We start from the raw sequence: 19,888 nt of genomic DNA, 5'->3' as shown, positions 1-19,888 counted from the left end.
ATTCCAGCACTCCAGTGACCAACCACACTGAATTCTCCCGAGTCAGATCAGAGTGTAGGTTATGTATTTTATATTTAAGGGCCATGTGTGTCCAGTAGATGGCACATTTCAGCTGCTGGCTTGAAAACTCCTGTAAAGGCCAATGAATGAGTGAATAAACAGAAAAATATCCACAACTCAAAAAGTCTGCATGTGTAGAGAGCAACACTTCACGAACTTGGGTATGTTTGTGAAATCTCTATGGACAAAGAGGCTTAGCTACTAATATTGCTTGGATTTCAAAGCAGCTGCTCCTTCCTTAAAGCTGGAGGGCAATTTTACAAAGAGGGGCTCGTGGTGAAAAAATCTTTCTGCACTTGTTTGCAACAGTAGGATACATTATTGCATGATACTTGGCTCTGCAACACTGGGAGCAAAGCAAGTTGCAGAGAGGGAGGGGAGACTCACCTTCGAAGCCATCTGGAGTTGTAGTTTTCAGAGCTGATGCTCTGCAGTACTTGAATGTATGTACAATCAACTTAGGTCCCTGTGCTTTTTAACTTTATTATACTGTGCAGCTGTTAAGGTACTCTCATAGGAACAAGAAACAGTTTACCAATAAACTCTTTTGCTATGGGATTTTCATCTAATTGTTACCGAGTTTTGGTTGGCATGTTGAGTCCGAGTGACTAAGGCACTACTTCCCCGGTTTGGTGCTTTTCTGCTGGGACTATTTCCCCTTTCCAGCCTTAGCAGCAGCCTTTGATCCGGGCTCGGATTCAGGTCGAGGGTTGGACCTGCTCTCGTTACTTAATGTGAGGTTTGCTCTGCGAGTGCTTCCCGGAGCGGGGGGGAACGCTGTTGGCTCTGCCACCCGTGACCGTCCCGTGGGCGAGGGGCGGGCGGGAGGCGTGGAGGAACCTCGGGAGCGCTATAAGGAGCCGGGGCGGCGCGGGGCCGGTCCGGCCATGGCCAACTCGTCGCAGTGGCTGGAGGAGGGCGCGGGGCTCTGGCCGCCGCCGGCCGGGCCGTACAGCGAGGCGCAGCGCCTGGCGCTGGAGGAGCTGGTGGCGGGCGGCCCCGAGGCGCTGCGGGCTTTCCTGCGGCGGGAGCAGCTGGCGCCGTTCCTGTCGGAGCCCGAGGTGCAGGACATCGCGCGGGGCGCGCTGCCGCCCGCCGCGGGCCCGGAGCCGGCGGCACAGCCCTCGCCCGGCACAGCCTCGCTCGACGCCTCGTCGCTCACCTACTTCCCCGAGCGCTCGGACCTGGAGCCGCCGGCGCTGGAGCTGGGCTGGCCGGGCTTCGGCAGCGGCGCCTTCCGCGGGCTGACGCGGGTCGAGGCGCATTTCCAGCCCGGCTGCGGGGACCCCATGTACGGCTGCAAGGACGCGGTGCGGCGGCAGATCCGCTCGGCGCGCCAGGTGAGTGTCCGCGCAGCGCCCGGCGCGGGGCCGCTCCCGAAAACGCGCCCGGGACCGCGAGCGGCTCCTTGTCGGGACACCGGGCAAGGGCAGGCGGCTTTAAAACCACTCTTCGTGAAGAGGACGCCCTCGAAAGGAGTGGCACTCTCCTTACTGCATCTCCGAGGTCTCCCTGTCCTGATTACATTGCTCCAGAGGGAATGGTCCAAGAACTCCCGGTCTCCCAGTGCCGCGTGGCTGTCCGTCCTTCCCTCCTCCACTTAGTCTTCAATAAAATCCCATTTTTATTCACTATTCTGATTCCTTATTGCTCTATTTCTTTCCCACCATCTTTTGTATATATTTTGTATAGGTTCATTATTTGCCCGCTTTTTCTTTCCCATACTGAGGAAAACCCAGTCCGGGCTCTCCGGGTACCACTAAGCTCCCTTGGGTACTTGGCATCTGTGAGTGGCACATCCCGAGCGTGCCCATTCCCAGCCCTCATAAGCAGCCGTTGCTTCTCTATCCTATGGCAGATCCTGAGGTTCTGCCCGTGGGGAAGGTGAGCAGGAGCAGGAGCTGGCTCTCAAGGGAAGTTTTACTCAAGAACTTGAGTGAATAATTAGAACTTGATATATGAGAAGAATAAGTTGAAAACAAACCTCAGTTCTGTCTTAAATGGAGACATGAGATGTAAAGGGCAGTCAGACACTGGTGATTTTTTTTTTCGTTTCTTTTAATATTTAAAAAGTGAAAGACCTTAGAAAACTTTAGTGTTGGAAATAAGCTCACCTTTTTCTTCTGGCAATGGTTTTGAGGAAAAGACATCTGTCCTCAGGGAAAAAAACCCTCTTTCCTAGAACTTGTCTAACACAGAACTAGTTCTCACTAGACTGCTGGTTTTACCTTATCTCAGGGTGAGGAAGAACATACTGTATCACAGAAGACAGACAGTACCATGTCCCATAACCACCAGGAAAAGAAAGGCGGGGGGAATATTTAATTTGAAAGTCAAATTCCTCATGTGCCACCTCCTGTGGGATGCTGTTGAAACAGCCTAAAGGTTTCTTCTGAAACTTGTTGCAGATGATTGCCCTCGTTATGGACTCCTTCACAGATACTGACATCTTCAAAGACCTCTTGGAAGCTTGTAGGCAGCGGCAAGTTAAAGTGTATATCCTGCTAGATCAGTCCTCATTTCCTCACTTTCTACAAATGTGCAAGGATCTGGGAGTTGACCTTGAGCAGGAAAAGGTGAGCCTTGTCATATTTATAGGGGTAAGGAGCTGATTCTTCTATCAGGGTAATCTTTGAGCTGTCAAAAGAAGAAACTAATACACCTGCTGTCTCAACTTCAAATGGGGGTTATGTAGCTCTAACTCTTTCCTGGAAGATTTAATGATTCTTGTATAAGGCAGCAATTAATAGAAAATCTGAAACCTTTGTAAGTGGGTGTTACAGGTGCTTTCTGAGCATAAACACTAATTGAATGTTCAAGGAAATGCAGGAGGAATGTCCAGTTCCTAAAGCATGACTGGAGTTGCTTGGGCTTGCCAAGACTTTGAAGGCTGATGGAGAAGCAGGTTCTTGGGAGTCTCTGGAATCTGGATTCCTATAGGATTAGGTGACGGGAATTTTTACAGTCATGTTCTGCACAGTCCATTTATGGGTTTGCCTCTTAATGCCACCTCCTTGCCTACTAAAACAAGACAAAATTATCATTTGATTCCTAGAGACTGACTCCTGTGCCAGTGTGCAGCAACCCTTGCTAGTTCATCAGGGATCATCGCTGGGGTGTGTTACTGCTTTTAAACAGAACTTTGAAATCCACCTGACTCTTCCTATATCCTTGACAGTTGATGAGAGTTCGAATTATCACTGGGAGCACATACTGCACCAGATCGGGGGTCAAGATCATTGGAAAAGTCCGTGAAAAGTTCATGTTAATTGATGGCATCAGAGTGACCACAGGCACCTACAGGCAAGTGACAGTTTCTTTCTATTGCTTAACGTGGTTTCTTTACATAGAAAGGAAAACCAACAATGTTGCAGAACTGCTTTCCTTTTATGTGTAACATTTATCCGTAGAAGACCCCACTGCTCATGGTTGGATTGCAAGAACAATGTAACTAAATGTGATGACAGAGAATTTTCACCTAATACTTTGTTTAATGATTCTTTTGAGTTAACTCAAGGTTTTCCCATTTTTCCTTTGCTAGTTTTACGTGGACTGATTGGAAGCTGAACAGCAGTAACATTTTGATCCTGTCAGGCCCTGCAGTTGCACACTTTGACCTGGAATTTCGGATTCTCCATGCACAGTCAAAGCCTATCAACCTCAAAGAGTTATCCAGCTGCAGGAAGAACAAGGTATTGGACCACCTGCTCAGGATAACAGTGGCTTCCAGAGACATGACCAGAGAAAACTTCCTGAGGATGGATTTCTTGTATCTTAGAGCATTTGTAGGCAATCTGAAGAGGAAGAGAAGCTGGCTGTACGCCTCGAGGGAGGCGGTGTACACGCCAAACCCCGCCATGCACACCTCCCCTCCGCTGACTAAGAGGAACGGCTCTCTGGTTATGAGGCCACACTGGATCATAGAGAGATGAACTGCACGCCCATGCAGGGAGGGACCCAGAACCTCAGGAACCACGTCCAGCTGTCCCTGTGCAGGGCTGTCTCACAGTGTGTTTGTGGGAACAGCTGGGAAACAAACCTTGAACTGAGAGAAAGTGAAACTGGAATTGCAGTTTTGTTTCATGACCACTATAAAGCCATTATTGACTTATAGTGTTCTGTTACATTTTAATTTTTCAACCTGTTCTTACACGTTTTAAACTGATGGGTTGACCGTGTCTTAGCTCAGTAGCTCAAACTTTTTCTTTTAAGGAATCCAGGTGTCAAAAATCATATTGCTTAAAAGCCTTCCAAATATGAAGGCTGGAGAGGTGTATGGCTCTGAAATCAGTCTAAGCTTAGTTTTGTTGGATGAATTCTCCACTATTTCATGACACAGAATTGGATTAACCCTAATCTAGAAACTAGTAGGTTAGCACCACTTTGATAGTCCTCAGATGTTACATTTTCTTCACATGAAGCTGTGTTGGTGAGCAGAACAAGTCAACTTGTCAGGTAAACAAGGTCATGACTGAACTTTAAATGACTTTTACATTATAAGAATATTTAGTTTGATGGATATCATGCAATGAAAGTGTGCAAGGGATAATATTCCTAAGAATATACAGTGTTTGTAGTAGAGACAAGGCAGATTGATCTCCTGGCATTACCACCTTTTGGTTTCTTTTGGTTTCTTTGTGCTTGCTGCCACAGAACCATTTATTTTTAAGGTTTCATGCAAGCTTGAAAAAACCCAAACCCCAAATGAATAAACTCTCCCCCCAAGCAGCTGCACATCGAGGCACTGAAGTACCAGCCAGGACAGAAGCTCATTAGTCCAACCATGTGGGCAAAGCCAAGGTTTACTCCTTCTCAAGTTGTTCTTGAGGCTCTGTTACTGCACAATGGTTCTGTATATGTTTGTGTGAATGTGTTGTGGGTTCTGGGTTTCAAAGGGTTCAAATTTAGCTGGGGAGTTTCATAAGTGTCCCTGCTAAACAGCAGCAGGATAACATTAAAGTGGACTCGAGGAGGTTACAAAAATGGTCTGTATAGACAGTGCAATAATATGTTGATTGGGATACAACTAATCTGGGTCCTTTTTCTTCTGCACCTGTAATCATGGAAATGTAATCACTCTGGCTCTCCTAATCTGTAAATATTCAATAATTTATAGTTTTGTAGTCTCAATTTTCATCCAGATATAAAGAAATTTGAAATACATATTTTTATTTTAAACTGTTATTTTTCATAAACACAAACCCCCTACAGTGTTGTACTCTATGCAATATTGTTTGTAATATCTTATTTTCACAGTAATTATCTGTACATATTTTCTCAAATATATCTTTTCCACTTTGTTATTCTTCTCATTACTTTAACAGGCAGCTCTCTCCACGGGCATTAGTAGGAGTTTTTCTCACTAGTTGGTAATATATTGATGGTACAAAATACTGGGATAAGAGTTGTTTTAATTTTTGATAGAATGGAGCTAATCTTGAAACTACATGAAAATACATAGACCACCTGTAATAATAACTGAATTATCTCTTTTAAAAGGAGTTACATACAGACTCAGCATAACAAGGGACCATGGAATTACAGCATTGTGAAGTGCATTCTGTATTAATCACCATCACTGCACTGTTAGTGTAGGAAGTTATTAGCAAAAAGAATTATTAATACAAATATAAAATGTGATTAGATTTTTTTTCCCATAAGCATAAATTTTGACAGCATTGCTATTTGTTTGGGATTTTGTTTTTAGTATTTCCTTCATCTCTGCTTGATTAACTTAAAGTAACAACAAATTTGATTCAGTAATAATTTTCATGGGCTTTCATGGCCATGTCTTGGTTTAAACAGGCTGTGAGGAGCCTGTTCTGGGCACAGCTGAATCTTTTCACTATTATAACACTCTGAAGGGAAGTTCTGGCCAGGTGGGGGTTGGTCTCTTTTCCCAGACACTCAGCAATAGGACAAGGGGGCACGATGGGCTCAAGCTCTGCCAGGGGAAATTTAAGTTGGAAATCAGAAAAATATTCTTTGCAGAGAGAGTGCTCAGGCATTGGAATGGGCTGCCCAGAGAGGGAGTGGATTCCCCATCCCTGGAGGTTTTTAAAGTGAGCTTGGCCGTGGCACTGAGTGCCATGATCTGGTAAAGGGACTGGAGTTGGACCAAGGGCTGGACTTGATGATCTCAGAGGTCTTTTCTAACCCAATCCATTTTATGATTCTGTGATTACTGTGATCTTTTCTTTCTAGTCCTTCAGCTGCCTGGCATAAAGTGTAACAGCTGTGGTGCAAGTAGGACAGAGGCACCTGTCATGGGAGAAGGGAAGGGATCAACTTAGTTGAGTGTTCTTCCCTTGGCTCCAAGAGGACTCTGTTCAGCAGGGACATGGATGTCTGCAAGGCTCAGGCTGACAGTGTTATTCGGAGTTTTATGAGTCTGGTCCCGTTGTGCGCACTTTTTCCTCACAGAAAAGGGGGATTAGACATTGGAATGGTCTGCCCACGGAGGTGATGGAGATGCCTGGAGGTGTGTGAGGACAGACTGTGAGTGCTCTGGGCGGGTTGACACCGTGGTGTTCGGTCACAGGTTGGACTCGACGACCTCAGAGGTGTTTTCCAACCTAACTCTGTGTGGTTCTGTGTCAGGATCGCTGCTCCTCACACAAACCCTGCAGCGATGCCAACCCGCCCGCCCGCAGCTTACTGTACCCCACAGTAGATGTTATTAGGCGTTAATGGCAACTCGGCTGTCTCTCGATCGCAGAGGTTTGGCCGTAAAGCGCCAGGTTATGGAGGAAAGAAAGTAAACCCTGCTATTCCTGGACATCCTCCCTGTATTCCCGGTGCCGTGGGAGAGGGACCGGAGGGACCGCAGTTGTGGTGGGGGGTCGCCATGGCAACGGTTGCGGTCACGTGGCCCCCGCGCGAGGGGGGGGGTCGCCATGGCAACGGCGGGAGCGTCACGTGGGCCCCGCGCGGCGCTTCCGGCCGCCCTCTCACCCCAAGATGGCGGCGCCCGTGGGGCCGGTGAAGTTTTGGAAGCCGGGTGAGGAATGAGGGGGACAGAGCCCTGGGCTGGTTGGGGTGTGAGGGGTGCGGGGACAGAGCCTCAGGGTCTGAGAGGTGCGGGGGCACAGCCCCGGGGTGTGAGGGGTGCGAGGGGTGCGGGGACAGCGCCCGGGGGTGTGAGGGGTGCGGGGACAGAGCCCCGGGATGTGAGGGATGCGGGGACAGAGCCCCGGGGTGTGAGGGGTGCGGGGACAGAGCCCCGGGGTGTGAGAGGTGTGAGGGATGCGGGGACAGAGCCCCGGGGTGTGAGGGGTGCGGGGACACAGCCCCGGGGTGTGAGAGGTGCGGGGACAGAGCCCCGGGGTGTGAGGGGTGCGGGGACACAGCCCCGGGGTGTGAGGGGTGCGGGGACAGAGCCCCGGGGTGTGAGGGGTGCGGGGACACAGCCCCGGGGTGTGAGGGGTGCGGGGACACAGCCCCGCTCCGCCCGGCCACAGTCAGGGCTACAGCGAAAGCAGCGGCGCTGCCCCCGCGGTGTTTGGGGTCCCTGGAGCGTGTCCAGCGAAGGGCAGCAAAGGCTTGTAGAAGGACTAAAGGAGCAGCTAAGTGAGCTGCGTTTGCGTAGCCTCGGAAAAAGGAGACTCGGGGGAAGCTCCGCGGCTCCCTGTCAGGAGCTTGTGGTGAGGTGGGACCAGACTCTTCTGCTGTGCCTGCAGTGAGAGAATGAGGGGAACTGGCCTTAAGCTGAGACGGGGGAGACTCAGATTAGATATCAGTAAAAATGTTTTCGTAGTTTGGGTGGTCAGGCATTGGAATAGGTTGCCCAGGGTGTTTAAGAGACGATGGGTGTTGTGGTTCAGGGATTGCAGAGATAGTGCTGGGGTGGTGGTCGGACTTGTTGGTCTTGATCTGCTCCAACCTTGATTTTAGGAGGGCACTGGGGAAACATTCTGGCCACCCCTGCCGAGGGCTGGCAGGGTGTGTGCCTGGTACAGGGGTGGGTATGAGGTTTTGGATGTCATTGCAGTGGTCTTGGGAGTGTTGAATCCCAACTTGGGGGAGGGCTGATGGGCTGGAAGCCAATTTTAGGAGGTTTTTGGGGGAATTGGGAGGGCTGGGCCCTGCGTAGGAGGGTCTGGAACCCAATTTTGGGGGGGGAATTGCAGGGGTTTGTGCTGCTTTTCAGGCTTATTTAGGGCTAGAACCTGATTTGGGGGGGATTGGGAGGGCTGAGCCCCAGTTTGAGGGGGGGACCTGAGGGAATCTGAACCCCAGTTTTAGGGGGGCATTGGAGGGCTTTATGCTGTTTTGGGGGCTGTACCCTAATTTTGGGCATTATCAAGGGGGGCTTGGGAAGCTGAATGAGGACACCCAGTGCTGGGTGTGCAGCACCTTTGGGTTAATGTCAGGAAGGGCAGCCCAGCAGAGAAGGACCTTGGGGTGCTGTGGGCTACAAGCTGAGCTCTTGGTAATCCGTGGCAGCACAGGAGGTCACCCTCACCCTGGGTTGTGAGGCAAAGACTGTCACTGTTAGGCTGAGGGAGCTGATCCTTCTCCTCAGTGCTGGGAAAGCCATTCCAAGGGAGGAATCTGTGGCCTCAGGAGGACAAGGACTTGCTGAAGGAGGGCCATGAAGTGAAGGGCCACAAAGATGGTTGAGAGAATGGAGTGTTCAGTGTGGAAGGGGAAGCTGAAGGAGCTGGGACTGTGCAGCTTGGAGAGGAGCAGCTTCAGGAGAATCTTTTCAGTGTATATGAATGCCTGTTGGGGGTGTAAAGAAGGGGAAGCCGACCTGTGCTTGGCAGTGCTTAAGCTGAAAGATGAGAAAGTCGCTTAAACAGGAGAAACTCCTCTCTGTGAGCAGGTTCTGGAACAAGCAGGCAGGCAGGCTGGGGGGTCTCCAACCCCACTGAAGGAGCATCTGAGCACTCTGTAAGTGACCCTGTGGTAAGCAAGATCAACACCCAAGTCCAGACGGTCTCCAGGGGTCCCTGCCAGGATCTGCTGAGCTGTGACTCAGTGGTCATTCCCTCGGGATTTGGGCACCTCTGTACGTTCCCATTATCCCAAAGGGGAGCTTGGTGGGTCTGAGTTTGGCAATTTTTTTGAATTGGTCACCTCATTGTGGTGTGTCATGGTTTGCAAAGCTTTTCTAGAGTCAAGATTAGTTTAGCAAACACCTTAATAATTTGAATATTGTGGTAATATATGTGCATATACAATATGTATATATATAGTAATGTGCTGACAGGGGTGTATTAAAAAAAGCATAGAAAATGCTGTGAAAGAAAATCAATGAATGATGAGAAGCAATAATTGTTTACTTAATTGATTTGTCAAGATCCTCATATTCAAGTCCTTGGTTCTTAATATCCCCATCTGTCCTGGGGAGTGAACAGTTAATGGAGTCATTGCTAATCACTCTTAAAATTGTATCAGTTTGCTACAAAACTGCTTGACAACTTTGATTAGGGATAACTGTTTCTGAACAGTGGGAGAAGCCCAAACAAGCAAATCCTACAAAACAGGAATCCTTTTCTATGCTTTCAGACTTTCCCAGTTGAATCTGCAGAGGAGGTGACACATTCTGTTACTGAGATGGGTTTTGGTTCTAGTTCACTTTCGTGATTCAGCATTTTCAGCTGTCAATGGTTTTAAGATAACCTGCAGCAAGAAGAGATCACATTTCAGTTCCTGAGGTAAATTCAGAGCTGAAGCAAGGGGCATATCTCCAAAGTGGGAAAGGCTGAATGTTTATACAAGGGAAGTTCTGTTACGTGTCTGACTGGTTTAAAATCTACAGATATAGTTCTGAGAAGGATACTGGAGGTATATTGGACAAGGGGGCACGGGCTCAAGCTCTGCCAGGGCAAATTTAAGTTGGAGAGCAGAAAAAAATTCTTTGCAGAGAGAGTGCTCAGGCATTGGAATGGGCTGCCCAGAGAGGGGGTGGATTCCCCATCCCTGGAGGTTTTTAAAGTGAGCTTGGCCGTGGCACTGAGTGCCATGATCTGGTAAAGGAACTGGAGTTGGACCAAGGGTTGGACTTGATGATCTCAGAGATCTTTTCCAACCCAGTTGATTCTATGATTCTGTATCTGAACAGTTGCACAGAAAACAAAGTTCCCAAGATTTTGCTCTATATCTACCTTACGTGCTTTTTTCTTCCTTTATTTTAAAATATTCAAATACTTACTCACATTAGATTTTTTTTAGCCAGCAGGAGACAAATATTTAACTTGAAAGACTTTGTGTGTTTATTCATGGTTAATATTTGGATTGTAGAAAAGTTAGGGGTTTGATGTATCCTGCCACCCATGATTCCTCCTCGTAAGAGACATGTTTAGTTTGACAGCACTATGAAACACTAAACAGATTCCTTCAGTTAAAATGAACTCCTGTCCTGCAGGCACAGAAGGCCCTGGTGTCAGTGTCTCGGAGGAAAGACAGAGCCCTGCCGAGAGCAGCGCCGTGACCATCATCTACAATCCTTATGCTTCCCTTTCTATTGAACAGCAAAGACAAAAGCTGCCTGTTTTTAAGGTAGAGAAATTCTTTTTGGTTTATTAACTCTGTTATGTTGTGTCTGGCTCTTACATCTTTATTTAGAAAGAGCACTACAGAATCACTTTGCAACTTGAAGTGATAATTTTATGACCTTGCTCTCTATTTAGTGGAATTGATTGTTCTGTTTGAAAACTGTAATTGACAGTTTTAAGGGCTTTGTTGATGTATGTAATTTACTATATATTGTGCATGTCATTTATAGATTTTAAAGGACTGTTTAGCTTTTGGCAGTGAACTCCATGTAACAGGAAGTTACTATGTGTGTTAGATACATAAATATTGTCACTGTAATTGTTTTTGTATGAACTGTTTTTATGTTTAAATGACATCATCTCTTTCAGCTGAGAAATCACATACTTTACCTAGTGGAGAACTATCAGACTCTGGTGATTGTTGGGGAAACTGGTTGTGGGAAATCAACACAGATTCCACAAGTAAGTGTCTGTTTAGCTTGGTAAAATCAGGTGTTCCCCCAGGGGGATTTTATATTAAATAATGACAGGACCTAGTCATAAAAGCACATAGTGTGGGGAACTAACACCTTGGTGTATCCCCAACGTGACCAAGGCCTTTCTTACCTGCACTGTTTGTTTCAGTACCTGGCAGAGGCTGGATGGACAGCTGAAGGAAGAGTTGTTGGAGTGACTCAGCCTCGTCGAGTTGCTGCTGTTTCTGTGAGTGTCCAGATTTTCCCTGTGGTTCATTCTAAGCCCCAGTTTATCAGGTTTTGCTGAATAGCAGCAACCACGACTGCACGAGCTCCTGAGTGAATAGGCTCTCTGCTTATCTTCCTCACAGAGCTGCTGGTGTTACACATTGAATTCAACCTGATTAGTGGGCCTTGCCAAACATTCCAAGTGCAGGATTGCAGTGGAGAAGCTTTGAAGTAGAACTGAGTGATGTCAGCAGAACTGTGTATGGAAATTAGGGCTGCACAGGGCTGAGCTGTGATTGACTCAGGGCTAGAACTGTGCTGTGTGACCCTTAACTTCTTTTTCAAGGTGAAGCAGTGATGTGTATCTGTGCACAGTAACATACCAGTGGAAGAAAGAAGAGCTTGCATACATCTTTCTAGCAGTTCAGAGTTTTTAGAATCTTTTTTCTGTGTTTGTTTTTTGTCTTTGTTGTGGGGTGTGGATTTTTTTCCTTTCCCCTTGAAAAAGTGTTGGGCAAAAGAAGAAAGAGTTTTATTGTGAGAAATCTTTGCATATACGTGGTAAGTCTTACTGGGTGTGCTTGGAGAGGAAGAGGACTTGTGTTCTCTGGTAACAGTTTGCACAGAAAGACCCAGAGCTCCTTGTTTTCATAACTGCTGTCAGACACTGACTTGGTGGGTGAGGTTTCTGCTGCAGTGTCCTCTTTGTGCACAGAACTGAGGGGCCATCTTAACCCTCATTTTGCCTGTTCTTTATAATTCAGTAAAGTGTATCTGCAACAAATCAGCTTCTGCCTCTGGTATGTATAAAAATGTAATAGATTGAGGAGCTGTACAACTTGCTGTTTTATCTCTTCCTGTATTTTTTCACCAGATCCAGCATGGTTAAGGAAAGTGGCTCTAGCAATGCTCTGCATCCTGTGCTTTGACTCAGCCTGCAGTGTCCTCCCTTTTCTCCTTCACAGGACCTCCAGCTGGCAGAGCACAGTTCTGTTGTCTGTGCTGCAATGATTCCTCACAGCAAACTCACTTCTCTATTCCCTTTCATGTCTTACCCACTATTTTCAAGCCTAAAATAAGAAGATTCCTCAATCCAAGCTTAGTATACAGATACAGTAGGATTATTCTTTGAGAACGTTGTTGCAAACTGCCTGGACTGTGGCTGTTTGCAGGGAGATGAGAAATATAATTGATGATTTATTGCTTTGTCTTGAACTGAACTGTGTTCAGTTTGAGTTTGTCTGAGCTGTGAAAGTGATCTTTTATTTTAATAGCTGACTTACTTGCTCTCCCATCTAGATCATGGGGGTTTCCAGAAATATAGATTGGTCCTTGGAAAGGTATAAGGCATAGTTTAGAAATTCCTGAACTTCTGTTTTCATTACCCAGACTGACAATTTTCCTGAATTCTTGGTCTGAAAGTGACGGAGTGTTAAGATTCCAAGTGAAATAATGAATTCACTTCCTGTTGTTATGGCTTAGAGTGTCACTCAAAATCAATGAAAACCGAAAAATTACTTGGATTCTTAAGTTCATTCTTTTGCTGTTATTTATTGAAAATACTTCATGACAATAAATCTAAATTTATTGTGGAGTTTTATTGTGTCTTTAGATGTCTTTGTAGCTTGTAGTGATAGAGGGCTGAACTGTGCTGTGAGCTGTTTGTTTGTTGTTTATAAGAATCTCTCCTCTCAGGTCGCAGGCCGAGTTGCTGATGAAAGAGGTGCAGTGCTGGGACATGAAGTTGGATATTGCATTCGGTTTGATGACTGCACAGATCCACAGGCTACAAGAATTAAGGTGAAACATGAACAATGTGTGGTTACTCTGGAGGGGTTAGTTGAAACTCTTCAAGTACTTTTACAAAATGAATGAGAATCTTGTGATACCCATTTAAGAGAATAGGTAACATTGCAGTTTTCCAACTGGGTGCCCCAAAAGTGTTCTTTAAATGGCTGTGGCTGTCCAAACCTTAATAAAATGAATACATGTTCTATTCTGATAGTCTGACAAGCACCATTTGAAATCTAAAGGGCACATTCAAGGCATGACCTGCTGTTGGTGCCACGCTGGTGTGACCTGCACAGCTCTCAAAGTCACAGTGAAAGGCTGCAGTGAATCACAGATAAACAGTATCCTCCCCACCCTAAAAATAGATTTGGATTAAAAGCACAGATAAAACCCAAGATGAGTAGGCTAACTGAGATAATTTGGGGTGGATTAAATAGCAGCTTTGCAGCTGTTCTTCAGTGCTGTGAGCAATGTTAATGTTGCTTGTGTTGTTACAGAAGAGGATTTGCTTAATTGTGCTGGAATAGCAGTGATGATGAGCGAGACAATTTGCTGTTTGATTTTTTTTCAGAGGCTGATATCCCCTTTACAGTGAAAGAAATGGGGCTGATTGTTCATTAAATGCAGCTGATTCTTTTTTTTTTGAGCATGATGATTGTTCATTTAGAGTTGGAAATTGGAGGGTTTTACCATCAATTCTTGCCTAGTTCAAAGACACAGTTGGAGTTCAAACTACCTTTTGTTGGCTGCATAAGGCTGGTATGTTTCCATTGTCCAGTAGGAATAAAGTATTAAATTTAAATGTTGTATTTTGTTGAAATGTTAATGTTTGTGTTCTGGTCAGGAGCGTGTGAAAACATTAAGGAGCCAACTTTGTTATGCTGGGCTGGCACACAGGATGTTATTGATGGAGCAGGATTAGCCACATACAGACAAGAGACAAGACACTGCTATTGCCATCCAGTGCTGCCAATCTGCTATTTAAAAAAAAAACAAGTTAGGAAATTCAATACTGATTAAAAAGCAATTCCTTTGCTTACCTCTGGGTTAGCACTCAGAAAAGCATATTTAGCTTCCATAGCAGAAAATTGATCAATTTAATAGAACATAAGAAAATTGAAGGCAAGGAAAAATATAGTCAAAACCCTAGAAGATCATCTTTAAAACTCAGATGGCTGATCAAGAATACCTAAAGGGACTTTTAAAAACATTTTTCTTTGCATTCACTTTTAGTTTCTAACTGATGGGATGCTGGTGAGGGAGATGATGGCTGATCCTCTGTTAACAAGATACAGGTAAGGAAGCATGGAATGAATGCTTGCTGAAGTGTAATTTGGTAAACAACTGCATTTTTTTAGATATTATGATAGTGATTTTCATAAATTATTTGTGATTATTATAAATTAAATACACTAAAATGTGAAATTGTTGTAGAAGTTTGACTTTTTTATGTTGTAAAGACTGTTAGAAAATCAGTTGATCATTGCAGCACCAAACCCAGCAGGATCTGATACTGTGCTTTTGGAACAAAAGCTAAATGGGCCTCGTGGAGCCTGAATTGGTTTCATTTGCTAGTTTTAAATTCACTTTTTCTTTCTCATGCTAACACATTTTAGAAAATCAACAACAACCACAGTCTTTTCTGATACCCAAAAAACATATGAAGTACAGTAAACATGGACTTTTTACTTCAACCCTTTTCCAAAAACCGAATAAAAAACAGTGTGCATGTGCCATGTGCTGTTATCTACATTTTCCTCCCTATTTCATTGCTGTAAGTTTTTTGAACTTCCACAGTGTTTTAAGTGAATGTGAAGAATAATAGTCCAGTAGCAGATTTCAGGTAATGGTATTTCTAGAAGACAGGAAGACATTGATTCTAGTGTCAGTCAAATAATTGCTGAAATCTTGCCTTTCTGCTTTATTTACAGTGTCCTCATGCTGGATGAAGCTCATGAAAGGACTCTTTATACAGATATTGCTATTGGCTTACTAAAAAAGGTTATTCTCTTTTAATTCACAGTTCTCTGTAATTTTTATTCTTTAATTTTTGTACAGTTCTGTGTAACTGTTTTAATTTTCATCCTTTTTGTGGAACCCCTGATCCTGATGGCTGATGAGTGAAGCCATTTGAGGGAGGGTCATTACTACTTCTTCATTAATACCTAAGCTTATTGTAGATACCCAACTGTTTACTTTGGTTATCTGACACTCAGGATCCTCTGTTTCCTCCCCCTGATGCTGAAATCTCTCAGGTGGAAGATAATGTTCATTCTGCTGCTGCTGATCATGTGAAGTGTTCTGATAGGGGTTTGTTGCTGACTTTCCACCCACTAAAGATCTGACTGCCACCAAAAGTTAAGAGTAAACTATAATGATAACAGACTCAATGCCTTTAAAATGAAAATACAAAACTCCAAACAGTCATCAGGTTCTTGGGTCTATAGGGTGATATGAATGGTTCATTCCTCAGCTGTCTTGTAGTTTCAAAGTATTTTGATAGAGAAGTTTCTGGTAACCTGGATACTCTAATATTTGGTTCTTGCCTTGCATCTTGGAAAACAGTTTTCACCCTGGGTGTTGTTGGTCTCTGCCGTAGATTCAGAAGAAGCGTGGGGATCTTCGCCTCATTGTGGCTTCAGCCACCTTGGATGCAGAGGTACAGCCTCCAGATCTGGTGTGAAGTGACCCTGAGTGACAGCTGTGCTGCTGTTCCTGTACAGCTGCTCCTCTGTGCTGCCTGTGAAGTGTTGCTGCTGCTTGAGTGCTGAACTGGAGAGGAAAGAGTGCAGGAAAAACCTGCTGTGGTTTGGTGGCTGTGTTTGGTTTTCATGTATTAGCCACCTTTTTGGACTTGAATTTAAATATGAATCAGCTTTTCGTATGTTGATACTTCTTTTCTTTTTGGTGGTAGTGGCGTATAGAAAGATAATCTCTTGGGTTAATCTTGACATTGGTTTAGCTCTGATTTGAGCAACTGTAGACCAGTTAAAATAAGTAGACTAAATTTCAGTGAGATCTTACTAGTTCTCTGATTGACTTGTAGCCTTTGGAAGCTTAAGTAACCTAATAAAAACATGGTTAATTTAATTTTGAGTAGGAACAGAAGAATTCTCCTAGATCTGTGCCGTGTTTCATCCAGCCCTGTGTTCTGTCTGTGGCAGCAGCCACAACAGGAGCTGTTCTGGGAGAGCACATGAGCCTGTGCACCTGCTGTGGGTCTGTTCTCTCTGAACTGCCTCAGCATCTGCAGTGGTTGTAATAGAGTTATTAGACAGCACATTCCTGCTGTTTCCTTCTAGCCTGTGTTTATGGACCTGCTGTTTGCTAATTTGTCTTTGAATCTGCTCCATGGAGCTCTGAGTCTACTGGACACCATGTGAGAGCAATTTTCAGAAGTCTGCCACCTGCTATATAATGAAGTATTCTGTTTGATTTCTTTCAAACCTGCTAGTTTCATCAAGGATCTCCTAACTATAGTAGTGTGGGATTTGTGTTTATAAAAAAACACCCCAAACCCCAGTTTTACATTTATTTGTCACCTTTGATTCTGTAAACCTCAGCTGTGTCTTCTCAACCTTCTGCTCCCCAAGCACAGCCCCAGCCTTTTCAGTCATGAAGCAACTTTTCCATCTCCTGTATCATGTTCATTCCTTTTCTCCATACTTTTCCTAACTCCACTGCCCTTAATGAGTTGTGGTGGTGAGAGCTTGCATGTAGCACTGCTGGGATTTCCTTTAGTGGCAAAAATATTGATAGTATGATGTGCTTTGGTAGTGCTTGCACTGCTATATATTCTTTCTATCATAATGCCCAATTTTAACTGCCAGAGATCACATTTCAAATAGTTTACAGTTAATATAAAATAAGTTTATAGGAGCAAAATAATTGTGACTGTATAAACATTTGTTTAATACAGAAAGTTTATGGTTATTTCTATAATGGTTGTAAAAACTGAGATGAATTATTTGGGTTCTTAAATTCATTCTTTTGCTGTTATTTATTGAAAATACTTCATGACAATAAATCTAAATTTATGAAGGTGTCTCGCAAGATAAAGCAAAAAATGAGAAACTTAAATAAATCTGCCTAATTCTGCTTTTACAAAGTGAGATGTTGGTGTTCAGTAAGAGCTGAAAAATCATTCATCCTACCCAAAACTTTTCTCACCAATCATTTAAGTTCTTCTTAGCTTTGACTTTGCTAATGTGATAGATCCAGTAAGAATTTTATTTATCTGCTTGTCCAATGTATCAGCTGATATAGTTAATTTTATTACCTCTTTTTGATTTTTGCTTGTCAAAGTAATAAACATGCAAGACTATTTGTGCTAAACACCTGAACCCCAGGGAGAACAGAAGGCGACAATATCAACCTTTAACATTTTTTATTGTCACTGTCAAATTTATGAAGTAAACATCCAAGTAGTAGTAATTTAACTACTTCATGTCTTGAGATTTCTCCTTCAATTCCTTGAATTACCAAACTGAAAGTGCTTTTTGTTTTTTGTTTTATGTAGAAATTCAGGGATTTCTTTAATCAAAATGATACCGGTGACCCCAGCAAAGATACCAGTGTGATCCTTACTGTCGAGGGGAGGACATTTCCAGTGGACATCTTTTACCTACAGAGGTGTGTTCCTGTCTGATCCTGTCAGTGGTGAGACTGTGCAACTGTGGCATTGTTCTGTCCGGGTTAGAGGTCAGAAATTCCCAGACCAATGGTAAGAAAGGTGTAACATTCAATTTGGGAAACATCTGGGCATTGCTTATTGCAGCAGACATGTTTTAAAGCTTCCTGTAGTATAAAAGAACCAAATTAATTGCTGGAGGCTGATTCTCAAGGATGCACTGTGAGCTAAATGTGGTGTGGCTGATGGCTGGTGTCCAAAGCTGCTCTCTCTGTTCTTTCTGGAGGGGAGGAGCCTGTACCTTTGTTTCTGCTCATGTCTCTACTGTTTTCTCTCCCCATAGCCCTGTTCCTGACTATGTAAAATCCACTGTGGAAACTACAATGAAAATTCACCAGATGGAGAATGATGGTGATATCCTGGCATTTTTAACTGGCCAGGTATAGACATAAGGAATTTTCTTTGCTTTTCAGTGCTGTATTGTGGGCTTTGTGAAGCCTCCTCAGTCTCCTTCTCTCCCTACTTGTGCTTACTTCAATGTCAGTAAAGAAGACAAACATTTCTGTATTGTTGGGGGCAAAATTAGGCCAGTCCCAAAGACTTACAGAAAAAATACGGCCTAAATTTATCAAGGCTAGTGATGGATGGTAGTTTTCTTATTTAATGCTGTATTTTTTCAGCCTTGTTAGTGGGTAGAATAGTGTGTGGTTTGTTGTTGCAAGTCACACATACACAGCTGTTAAACTGACATTGAGTCATCATTAATAGTTAAAGCAAATGGAATTTACATTTGTTAGGCTTAGCATCTGAAGTGTTTGACAGATAAACAGATTGCTATGAGATAAAAATTTACTGGTTTCTTCTGCTCTATTTATGCTTGTCAGCTCACTTTGCAGCTGAGAAGAGCAAATGGGAGGCAACTTATCATTTTCCCAGTGGGGAGCCACCTTGAAGAGCTTCAATAACATCTTGCATGTTTTAAAAAAAACCTCCTCATCCCCATTATTGATTTAACTTTGGAAGAATGAATTTGCTATCTCATGAGGCAATGTTTGAACATTTTGTTGTCTGTGTGGGAGAGTGAGATGTTTCAGTAGAGGTTAATGTGAAATTGAGCAATAAGGTGTTAATGCTGTTCCTGTGTCACTCCTGATCTGGGCCCACAGTGTTCTGCACTGTCAAAACAGTTTGACTCCTCATTTTGCCCTCACAAGTTGAAATAGACGGGAAAATATACCTTCTTTCTCCTGGACTTTGTTCAGTCCTTCCCTTGTGATTTTGCTCATGTATTTATGGTGTGACATAGTCCAGCGAACATAAATACATATATAAGAGTATATTTATTATGAATAGCAATATATGTCAGAAAATTACAGCATTCAGTGAACTGGTCAAAGATCCCAGAGTTTGGACAATTAAAATATTATTTTGGTGTATTTAGGTGATAGCTATGTGATGTTAAACCTGTCTCTTTCTGTGCTCTGTGCTGCTCTGGCTGCAGGAGGAAGTGGAGACTGTTGTTTCCATGCTCATAGAGCAGGCTCGGGCCCTCGCTCGCACTGGAATGAAGAAACACCTCCGTGTTCTGCCCATGTACGCTGGGCTGCCCTCTCCTGAGCAAATGAAAGTGTTTGAGAGAGTCCCTCACACTGTCAGGAAGGTGAGGCTGTTTGTGTCTCAATTTCTGCCACCCAGAAGGGTGTCTGCATCACCCAAGTTGGATTTATCAGGTTCACACCCTGGGACTGTTGCAATTGCTTGTAGAGGGAGACTTTCTGCGTCTCCCAACACTGCCTGTCAGTTTTCAGTCTGGGAACCAAGAACATGTTCCCTGGCTTCCCTTTTCATCTTTGATCCCTCATACAGATGTCAGTTCTAAGTTTCATGTCTACCTCATCTACTTTGCAATTTTTAAATGTCTTTGTGCAACCTTGTTGCAAGTCTTCATCCACTTGCAGCTTTTTACACTCTGAACTCCTCTACTTTTACCTTTTCCTATTTTTTTGTGATTATAAGTTTATGGCTGTTTTCCACCAGTGATGGCAAATTTAGTGCCAGAGTGGGTAAGTGCTGTAGTTTCACATAAGAAACAAGTTAAAACTTGATTTTAGTAGAAAACTAGGTTTTCAGTGTAAAAAAACCTTAGTTTTGACTTCTGCAAGTCTTGTTAGGACATTTAGTGTCACAGAAGAATGGGGTATGCTGGGTGCTTTCTGCTTAGG

At 44.1% G+C, this 19,888-nt stretch overlaps 2 protein-coding genes across 3 annotated transcripts in view; both read left to right on the top strand.

Annotated features, from left to right (window-relative positions):
• Positions 1-854: 854 nt before the first annotated feature.
• LOC139680371 (protein FAM83D-B-like) lies at positions 855-5,361 on the top strand. The gene is made up of 4 exons (XM_071572915.1): positions 855-1,400; positions 2,469-2,636; positions 3,239-3,363; positions 3,602-5,361. The coding sequence occupies exons 1-4, from the start codon at positions 948-950 to the stop codon at positions 3,990-3,992; spliced, it is 1,137 nt and encodes a 378-aa protein (XP_071429016.1). The 5' UTR covers positions 855-947; the 3' UTR covers positions 3,993-5,361.
• A 1,634-nt stretch (positions 5,362-6,995) lies between these two features.
• Positions 6,996-19,888, top strand: part of DHX35 (DEAH-box helicase 35) — a 32,679-nt gene continuing 19,786 nt past the window's right edge. For both annotated transcript variants that reach the window (XM_071573090.1, XM_071573087.1), the window contains exons 1-11: positions 6,996-7,060; positions 10,433-10,566; positions 10,932-11,024; positions 11,187-11,264; positions 12,941-13,045; positions 14,270-14,331; positions 14,968-15,037; positions 15,636-15,695; positions 17,556-17,668; positions 18,010-18,106; positions 19,168-19,326. In XM_071573090.1, coding sequence (XP_071429191.1) covers positions 7,021-7,060; positions 10,433-10,566; positions 10,932-11,024; positions 11,187-11,264; positions 12,941-13,045; positions 14,270-14,331; positions 14,968-15,037; positions 15,636-15,695; positions 17,556-17,668; positions 18,010-18,106; positions 19,168-19,326 — 1,011 coding nt within the window. In that variant the 5' untranslated portion in view covers positions 6,996-7,020. The remainder of the gene's footprint in view (positions 7,061-10,432; positions 10,567-10,931; positions 11,025-11,186; positions 11,265-12,940; positions 13,046-14,269; positions 14,332-14,967; positions 15,038-15,635; positions 15,696-17,555; positions 17,669-18,009; positions 18,107-19,167; positions 19,327-19,888) is intronic.

The sequence above is a fragment of the Pithys albifrons genome, chromosome 18, assembly GCF_047495875.1.
Source record: "Pithys albifrons albifrons isolate INPA30051 chromosome 18, PitAlb_v1, whole genome shotgun sequence".
Classification (NCBI taxonomy): Eukaryota; Metazoa; Chordata; class Aves; order Passeriformes; family Thamnophilidae; genus Pithys; species Pithys albifrons.
This window is presented reverse-complemented; position numbering and strand designations above follow the sequence as displayed.